General features: G+C 35.4%; 1 protein-coding gene across 1 annotated transcript in view; it reads left to right on the top strand.

Moving 5' to 3' along the window:
- Window positions 1-2,739: 2,739 nt before the first annotated feature.
- The window catches only part of LOC105822492 (zinc finger protein 501-like), a gene marked incomplete at its 5' end in the record, with an annotated part of 26,623 nt that continues 18,861 nt past the window's right edge, over window positions 2,740-10,501 (top strand). The window contains 2 exons of the mRNA XM_012659471.1: window positions 2,740-2,872; window positions 3,375-3,470. Coding sequence (XP_012514925.1) covers window positions 2,740-2,872; window positions 3,375-3,470 — 229 coding nt within the window. The remainder of the gene's footprint in view (window positions 2,873-3,374; window positions 3,471-10,501) is intronic.

The raw sequence follows: 10,501 nt of genomic DNA, 5'->3' as shown, positions 1-10,501 counted from the left end.
TTTAAAGGGCCAGCAGAAAATGTTGTTTCATGATGGTGATTTGTGGTCTTCTCTTTGACCAGAAGTATTTATGTTGTGATAAGAGTATCCAGTGTAGGGGACTCGGTGCTGTGCCTGCTATCTCTAGCTGAGTGCTACAGATATGAGGTCTGGGGAAGCAACATCAGCATTCAGCTTGTTTATGAAGCCAATCCATGGACTCCTTTTATACCTGTAGAATCATATTAATATTAGGCTGGTGCCTGGATACGAAATGCTTTCTGTGGACATCGAAGCTTGAGAGGCAATGCTCAGCTAAGTGGCTCTCAGCCCAGTCTTCCAATTATAATCCACTAATCAGTTTGAAGACATACCATCCCCTGTGCCCTCCGTGCAGCTTCTGTCCATTGGTCTGGGTGGGAGACCAATGTGGTTTTAATTAAGTGCCTCATGTGATTCTAAGTTGAGGCCAGGGTCAAGCATGTGGACTTCCAGATCTGTTCATTCTAGACTTTTTTCTCAAAGGGAGGTCACAGTGCCTTTTCTGCTTGGGTCAGTGTGGCCCATATTCCCATTGCTGCAGCAGAAATTGCTGGTGTCTCTGGCAGGGGAGGGCACCTGAGGGCAGGAAAGGAGAAACTCACATTTTCATCTTTATGTAGGAGCTCATTGTTCCTGAATCTACGGTGACAAAGTACAGATGAATGTGGCCTTTTCTGTACTTCATGGTCCTTCTGCCTGTGGGTGTGGTGGTAGCAGATAAAGGGGTTTTTCTGATACCTTAAAATGCATATTCTCAAGATGCACCTGTGATTTGTCCAGATAATCTCACCTGGGAAGGAATCCTAGAGAATCAGGAAGAGGAAGAAATGGCTGGTTCTCACACAAGAGTCTCCTAGGTCAGGGGCTGTGTCCTACTTTTACTCCTAGAATGTCATGTATTTAGGTCTTGCAAACTGTTTTTTCTCTAATTCTGAGGTTTCTGCCTCACAACATTGTTTCAAATATTTTTTCCCTTCTTATGATTTTCAGGGGGCTCTTTAAAATTTTTATTTTCTACATACCAGAGCCTTTTCTCCATTCTCTCCATCCAGGCTTTTTACATACTAAGAACATTTCTCACCATGAAATTATGACCTGCAACGTTGAAAGGGTTCGCTTTTGACTGATCAACATGGGAAGGTGCAGATACCCCAGATTTCTAAGTATAGGATTGGGTACTCAGATGTCAATGAAGAAGCAAAATATGTGCTGTTGAGGTTCTATCTTGATGCCCCATCATCTTTATGCCAAATACGATTTAAAAATGCACACTTATGGCTGGGCATGGTGGTGCAAGCCTGTAATCCTAGCACTTAGGGAGGCCAAGGCAAGAGGATTTATTCAGATCAGGAGTTTGATACCAGCCTGAGCGAGAGTGAGAAATTAGCTGGGTGCTCTCTGACAGAGTCCTCCATTATAAAGTTAATTATTTTTCTTATTTATCATTAATATGTATCTTGGGGAATTTTACTGGCTGATGTACATAAATCCTCACATTTAATCTGGAAGTTTCCATTTCCCCTTAGTTTCTCTTTGCTTATAGCTTGATTTGGGAAACGAAGCTTCTCATCTTGGTTTATTTGTCAGACAAACTAGGATAAAATTCAGGCTCTTCCACTTACTGTACATTTGACAAAATACCCTTTTGGGGCCAGAAGAGGTTGCATGGCTGAGAAGTTTGTTACAAATGCAGAAACGCAGGTCCCACTCCTGATCTCCTGAGTGAGAATCTGCATTTTAACAAGATCTCCAGTTCTCTGTAGTACACATTAAAATTTTAGAAATATCCTTGTAACTCCTAATGACTTTTCCATATGAGAAACATATAAAGCTTATAATAATGTATTGTGCACTTGACTTTTGCTAAAACTGTAGACTCACGTGTTCTCAACTCTCACACAAAGGTAACTATATAAAATGGTGGATATGTTAATAGTTTTATTATGGTAATCATTTTAATATATGCTGAAAACAATAGAAAACAATATGTTGTGTATTATAAATATATACAATTTTTATTTACCAAGTATATGTCCAAAAACTTGTAAAAATTAATAAAAATTTTAAAAAGCTTATTGTGTATGATATATATAGACCACTCAAAAATGTATATGCCTGTGTCAATGCCCTTAATTTTATACGTTATACAGAAAAGTACAGTATCTACACTTGTTTTGTGGATCTTTTTGCCATCCTCTGTCTTCCAAGTTAGAGAATACATTAGAGAGTATTGTTATTAATATTAGGTGATTAATAATATTAGATAATTATAGTCACTCATGCATGTCGGAGCCAGTTCACTTCACTCTCCCATTTCACATTTAGTCAAATTAAGAATACTCCTTGGCCAGGCACGGTGGCTCACGCCTGTAATCCTAGCACTCTGGGAGGCCGAGGTGGGCGGATTGTTTGAGCTCAGGAGTTCGAGACCAGCCTGAGCAAGAGCGAGACCCCGTCTCTTCCAAAAATAGAAAGAAATTAATTGGACAGCTAAAAATATATAGAAAAAAAAATTAGCCGGGCATGGTGGTGCATGCCTGTAGTCCCAGCTACTCGGGAGGCTGAGGCAGAAGGATCGCTTGAGCCCAGGAGTGTGAGGTTGCTGTGAGCTAGGCTGACGCCATGGCACTCTACCCGGGGCAACACAGTGAGACTCTGTCTCAAAAAAAAAAAAAAAAGAATAGCAGCTACATGGCGAGTTGGTAAATATGCATTTTTTTCCGGGACCTGTTGACATTCAGGGATGTGGCCATAGAATTCTCTCTGGAGGAGTGGATGTGCCTGGATCCTGCTCAACGGAATTTGTATAGGGATGTGATGCTAGAGAACTACAGAAACCTGGTCTCCTTGGGTGAGGATAACTTCCCTTTAGGATTCCTATAACACCCTAAAGTTTTCATTTTCTTTCTTTGTGGAATGTTTTTTGGAGTTTCTGCTTTGCATGAATGAGTTTTAAATCCCTGCTTTCAAGGAAATCTTGGGGGTTCATTGGTATAGAAAAGAAAATCTTCAGGATGTCATCTTGACATCAAACTGCCCCTTTCTTGAACTGATCTGTATTCTTCACTCTAGATTAGTGACAATTCAATTTGGTGGCTTAAACATTGTTGCCCAAACCTTAAAATCCAATTTTACCACCAATGTTTGATTCAGTAGTACTAGATATTGGAGCTAAGGACCCGTAAGTTTAAAATGCCTCCTAAATATTCTAATGGTTCTGTCAAGAAACAGTATTTTGAGTTTCATTTTCTAGAAACTTCTATAATGTTTTGTCCTCTCTACTGAGCACAGTACTAGATTGGTAATTGGAGAATCCTAGCAAGAGTTATATTACTTTTTTTTTAATAAAATAGGTCTTGCTGCATCTAAGCCGGACCTTATCATTTGTCTGGAGCAAAGGCAAGAGCCCTGGAATGTAAACAGACTTGAGAGAGTAGGCAAACACCCAGGTAGGTGGGAATGAATGAAGGAGATGACACAGATGAGAGTCCCGAAGGTCTCAGAAGAAGCCAGACCTTAAAATATGGTTTGGGAAGCTCTGCTCCAGTGGAAATGATTTCTGAGAAGCCTGGATTTCTTTCTCTTACTCTCATGTAGGGGCATCCCATGTTCTAAAATTCTCTAACGACTCTATTTCTACTCAGTGATCTTTCTTCAGTGTTGCAGACAGAGCCAAAGTTCATGGCTTATAAGGGACTGCATGATCTGAGTGCTCTTCCTTTGCTTTTGGGCACACGAGAATATCTGAGCATGTTTTTGAGGAACTCTGTTTTAAACCATTTTGATGTTCCCTTTTTGCATCATGTCTGAAATGTGTCAGTAGTGGTGTTATTGATATTTGCTTCAGAAATCCCAGGAAAAACATAGACAAATGTACATTTTCTGCTTTATGATTTCCTATCATATGGAGGTTTCTATTTTTATTTTGCAGAAATTTATACTCAGTAATTTCATCAGAACAATATGACTCTCTCTAAATATAAAAAAACTAACATTATTCTACTCCAAAATTTTTTAGTGTGAACTGAGGTTAGTAATTTAAATTATATATTTTCATATTCCTCACCTGTAATATAGTTGATTGTACCTATTCACTTCGTAAATTTCTTAAACATGCTATGTCATTAGGGATCGTAGAACATTGCTAAGCATACATTAACCTCCCACTTGTGACCTTATATTTTTAATAATTCATTTTATGAGTCTTTCTGTTTACTATGAAGCTTACCCTGACTGTATCATTCATGTATATACAAGTGTGTGTGTGTCTGTGTGTGTTAGAGAGAGAGAGTTGTTTGGAAAATGTCGAGCCATATAACCATTCTTGTTATATTAACAAAGGTTGGATACTTTCCAGACAGCCCCTCTCCCTCCCTCTCTCTCTCTCTCTTTCTCTCTCTCTCTCTCTCTCTCTCTCTCTCTCTAAATACACACACACACACACACACACACACGCACATTACATATTGATTTTTATAACTATGTATTTGTATATAGTGTAATGATTTGATATGTATAAATTGTGAAATGAATAATACAATCAAGCTGATGAACACATCTATCACCTCACATAGCCTTATTTTTTCGCAGTGAGAACACTTAAGGTCTACTATCTTAGCAAATTTTAGAGAACAAAATAATATTATCTATAGGCATGAAGCTATATATTGAATCCTCAAAACTTGCTCATCTTGTAACTGAAAGTCTGTACCCTTTGGACAGCATTTCCCCTTTTTTCCACCTCCAGCCTCTGGCAACAGCCTTTGTTGTGCTCACTGCTTCTGTGGATTCAACCTTTTTAGAGTTCCCATATAAGTGAGAACATGAAGTATCTGCCTTTCTATACCTAGTTTATTTCACTTCGCATAATGTCCTCCAGGTTTATCATGTTGTGTAAGTGGCAGGATTTTATTTTTTTATGGGTGAACAATATGGTATTGTGTATATACCATATTTCCTTTATCCATTCAGCGTCCACAAACATTTAGGGTGTTTTCATATCTTGGCAATTGTGAATCATGCTGCAATTATGTAGGGGTGCAGATATTTGTTTGAGATTATGGCTTTATTTCTTTGGTTATACACAGAGATGTAGGATTGCTAGATTTTGTGGTTCTATTTTTTAAAACATTTTTAAAAAGGCTTCATACTGATTTTCATAATGACTCTACCAATTTACAACTCAACAGCAGTGTACTGTATTTCTTTTTCTTTATGCCATTGTAAACATTTGTTATCTCTTCTTTTTGATATTAATTATCCTAAGAGGTGTGAGGTAATAATCAATGTTTTAATTTGCATTTGCCTGATGATTGGTGATGTTGAACATCATTTTATATAAGTGTTGGCCATTCGTGTGTATTTTTTGGAAAGACATCTATTTAGTGTTTTCCCTATTTTTCAATTGTGTTATTATTATTATCATTATTGGTTTTGTCTTTAATTTGTGTGAATTTCTTATATTAATATATAATGGGTATTAAGCTTTTATCAGATATATGGTTTGCAAATGTTTTCTTCTATCTTGTAACTATCCTTATTGTTTTCTTTGTTCTGTAGAAGTTTTTTGGTTTGATGCAGTCCAACTTATTTATATTTGCTTTTCTTGCTCTACTTTCTGTGTCACATTCCAAAAAATGATTACCAAAACCAATATCAGGAAGATATTTCATATGTTTTCTTTTATGATTTTTAAGGATTCATGTATTTCATTTGTATTTATTTTATTTTGAGTTACTTTTTAGGTATGATGTTAGAAAAATGGTGTAATTTCATTCTTTTACTGGTGGGTATCCAGTTTTTCTAGCATCAGATATTAAGAAGATCATAATTTCTGTGTTGTGTATTCTTGCCCTGTCGAAGATTAGTTGACCTTATGTGCTTGGGTTTATTTCTAGGCTTTCTCTTCAATTCCATTAGTTCTTGTGTCTGTTTTTAATGCACTTAGCATCCTGTTTTTGTAACCATATTCTTGAAAAATAGTTTAACATCTGAAAGCATGCTGTCCCCAGCTTTGTTTTTCTTCCTCAACATTACTTTGACTACTCAAAGTCTCTTCTAGGTTCATATAAATTTTGAATTGTTTTCGTTTTTATTATTGTGAAAAATGCCATTGGAATTTTTATAGAAATCACATTAAGTCTATAGGTTGGTTTGGATAATATGATACTTTAATAATATTAATTCTTTCAATACATAAACATGGTATGTTTGTATGATTCTTTGTGTCTTTTTCATCAATATCATTTTTTTTTCAGCAAAAAGATCTTTCATCTTTTTGGTTTTGTGCCTAAGACATTTATTATTTTGAAGATATTGTAGATAAGATTGTTTTCTTTCTTTTTTTATCAGATTGTTGTTAAGGTATGGAAGCAGAACTCATGTTTCTAGGTTAATTTCTTATTCTGCTAATTTACTGAGGTCATTTATTTAAACATTTTATTGGTGTAACATTCATGTTTCTCTATGTATAAGATTACGTCTAGATCTATGGTGACTATTTTACTTCTTTTCAATTTGCTTGTTGTTTTATCTTCCTGCCAAATTGTTGTGCCTAGAACTTTCAGTATTATGGTAAAATAGAAGCATTGAAAGTAGGCAGAATATGCCCTTGCCTTGGTATCTGCAATTTTTATAAACTGGTTTCAGCAAGTAAAGATCTTTTCTTGTTGGTTCCCCAAGCTGATGGGACCCCTTCTGTGTTTGCAGTGGAGACGAGTTGGAGCTTGGTTACAAGGCTGCTGCAGGTCTATAGTAGGATCTAGCTTTGGTGAGCTTGTTACCAGGGGCTTGGGTGGTTGTGAATCCTGTCTTATTTGTGTGCAGGCTAGGTTGCCTTCATGACTTTGATCTGTAGGGCAGGTACTTGCAGTTAGGTCTTCATAGGGTGAGTCTGATATCAGGTATATGGATCCCTGAGTGTGACTCCCACTGAGTATGTGGGAGGGTATCCTCAGGTCACTGTGTGTGTCCCTTGGTGGGCAAGGCTAGCCAAGGACTGTGGCTAAGAGGGCTGATATTGAGTCACAGAACCGCTTCAGAGACCGCAGTAAGGACCAAAGTCTGTAGGCCTGCCTTTATGGCCATGAGTGGTCATCTTACCTCAGGTCTCTGGATGGGCAGGACCACTCCCATACTGTGGCTGGGAGGAGTTGGAGACAGAGAGTAGCTTCAGAATTCTCAGACCACATTTCGTGTGCCAATTCCTGGTCTGTAGCCAAGAACAGGGGTTCTCAAGTTTGTCATCTAGGTGAGGGCCTGCTTTCTCAGATCGACCTTTCCTGGTTTTGGGGTTTAACAGGAATTCACAGCACTCTCCCGGACTCCCAAATGTGTCATAATGCCCTTTTGCCAATGGATGTCTGCCAAATTTTAGATGCTGAAGGCAGATATACAAGTGAGGGATTTTCTGTTATTCCGTCTTGCTGATGTCTCTGTCCCTATATGTTTTCACTTTCTGAATTGTTTTGTTTCAAATTTGTCTGTAATATAGATTTAAACATTCAAAACAATATGTGTGAATTTATATGTTACGGGAGAAGTAAATTAGATAAATAATAGGCACCCTATATTTATTAAAATGTCCACTTGTAAGTTTAAATTTAGTGAAGGTATAAAGGAATCATTAAGATTTTCATCCACTTTCCTCAGCCTGTATCTACATATGACTTATACTCAAATATTCATTTTACGTATCATTGATGCTCATTGTGGTCAACAAAATTCGTATTTTTTTCTTCATTTAGAAAAGTAAATCATGCCCTTTGAGAATTAAAAAAAGGCCTTTTTTGCCTCTAAGGGCTGGATTACAACCTTTTTATTTTATGTAGTAATAGCATTAATATATTAATAACATAATAAAACTTTATCTTTAGTATCTTTTAAATGCTTATTCAATTAAAATTTTTTCATTAGAGCTTTGTATTAATAATTTCAGTGCATTTTCAATAAAATTTTATCTCCATACACAACATTCCAGTGATTCAAAATTTCTGCTCCATATGGGTGCCTAGTCACTGTTGAACATTGCGGTTATTTAGAACGAAATTTTTTTTAATGGTACATCAATGTTGCTTATAGAATTTTATGGGTGTTTCTTTTATTCTTGTTTTGCAATATTGTGTTACTGTGTTTCTTTTGGGGTAGGTTCTTTAACATTAGGTTATTATATTTTTTGTTTTACCTATTTATTATAATTTTAAATAAAAATTTGCTACTTTATATGCACACTTTAAGTCAATGTGGGGTTTAATTAAAATGTGAATCGGGCATAGTATATCAATTAATTTATGTGTTTGGTGATCTCTATAAATATGGCTACAACTTTGTTCATAGCTTATCTAGTATATTTCTTCTTTTGGCTTATTGTCAATGTTTTATCTGGTCTAGGTGAGTAGTCATGAAAATACTTTTAATTTCACCATGTGTTTACTGATAAATATGTATTTTCTTTGAGAAAAACATGTTTCGAAGGTATTTTTTGGAAAGCTTTATAACTATATCTCCTTTAATTATGATTTATAAAAAATTAATTATGATAACACATAATCTAAAATTTACCATCTTAAATATTTTTAATTGTAAAGCTCAGTAGTGTGAAGTATATTCACATTGTTATGCAAAAGATCTCTAGATCGTTTACATTTTATGAAACTAAAATTTAATACCCATTAAAGAACAAGTGCCCATTTCACCCGATTTCTAGCCCTGGACAAAACACTATTTTAACACCATTCTACTATCTGGTTTTATGAGTTTGGATACTGTAGATATCTCACATGAGTAGATTCATATACTATCTGTCACTTTCTTACTGGCATATTTCAGTTGACATGATATTCTCAAGGTTTGTCCTTATTGTAGCCTGTGACTAGATTTTCACTTTTTTAAGGTGAATAATATCCCATTTTGTGCATACGCCACATTTTCTTTAACTTTCATCAGTTGAGGGGCATCTGCATTGCCTCTAACTTTTTGCTTTTGTGAATAATGCCACAATGAACATGGCTGTAGAAATACCAATTCCAGGTCTTGTGTTGTATACTTTGGATACATGCTCATAAGTGGGAATGCTGGGTCATATGACAATTTCATTTTTAATGTTTTGAGGAACCTTCCTACTGATTTTCATTGTGTCTGCATAATTTTTCCTCTCAAAGGTACCAATTTCTCTGCATCCTCAACAGCTTTATTTTTTTGTTTGTTTTATTGTGGCCATTTTATTATGTGAGGTAATATCTTTCTGTGATTTTTTTTACTTTTCTAAAGGTTATTAAATTTGAGCATCTTTTCAAATTCTTGTTGCCCATTTTTATATTTTCTTTGGAGAAATGTGAGTTCAATCCTTTGTTTTTTAATCAAGTTATTCACTTTCTGTTGTTTTTGGGTTTAAGAGTTATTTATATATTCTGAATATTAACTCATCAAAATGTGATTTGAAAATATTTTCACCCATATCTTTACAGGATATTTTCACTCCACTAAATGTTTCTTTTGATGTGCAGAAGTTCTGGAGTTTGATGTAATCCCAGTTTTATGTTATTTTCTTTGTTGCTTATGCACTTGATGTCAAATTCAAGAAAACAATGCAAAACCAATATCATGATCTTTCCCCTATATCTTCTTCTAAGAGTTTATAGTTATATTTCTTATGTTTAAGTATTTAATCCATTTAAGTCATTTTTATATGGTGCCTGGGAAGGGTTCAACTTTTTTCCATGTAAATACCTAGTTTTCAACACCATTTGTTGAAATTGCTGTACTTTCCCATTGTGTGGTCATGGCAATCCTGTGAGAGATAATTTGATCATATACACAGGATTTATTTTGGGGCTGTCTATTCTGTTCCATTGTCTATTTATCTGTCTTTCTTTCAGTACCATATTTTTATTTCTGCAGATTTGTTTTGAAATTAGAAAGTATAGTTCTTTGTTCTTTTCTTAACGGGTGTTTGGCTATTCACAGCCCCTGAAAAACATTTTAGAATTTTTTTTTTTAATTTCTATAAAAAAAAAAGTTGCCATTGAGAAATTTTGCAGAATGTGAGCCAAAACTTACATGTTCATTTCTTGCATTTCTTGTCTTTGGTGACATCCTTGGCTTGAGATTCTTTGCTATAGTCCTTAACTACTAAATGACTGCAACCAAGCTTTCTATGGAGTTTCCCTTCTTGCTCAATTTTACAGAGGCCTACCAATTCCCCTAGTTTCTTGTTGTCTTACTTAGGTTGATTTGTTGTTCAGCACAAAGGATCTTCACCAACTTGACATACATAGGTTCAATATAGTTGGATACAAGCACCATTTGTGTCAAGCACACAAAGATAGGCTTGACACTTATCCAAGCCTTTGGCAGGTTATTGAATTCCACATGCAAGCAAAGCCATCACAGACAGAAAGATTATTTTGTTGTTGTTCATGTTCTTTTAAGATCAAAGCTAAATTGTTTATTTAAGATTTTTCCTTTTTTTTTTTTTTTTTTT

This window comes from Propithecus coquereli, unplaced genomic scaffold (assembly GCF_000956105.1).
Source record: "Propithecus coquereli isolate 6110/MARCELLA unplaced genomic scaffold, Pcoq_1.0 Scaffold617, whole genome shotgun sequence".
Taxonomy (NCBI): Eukaryota; Metazoa; Chordata; class Mammalia; order Primates; family Indriidae; genus Propithecus; species Propithecus coquereli.
This window is presented reverse-complemented; position numbering and strand designations above follow the sequence as displayed.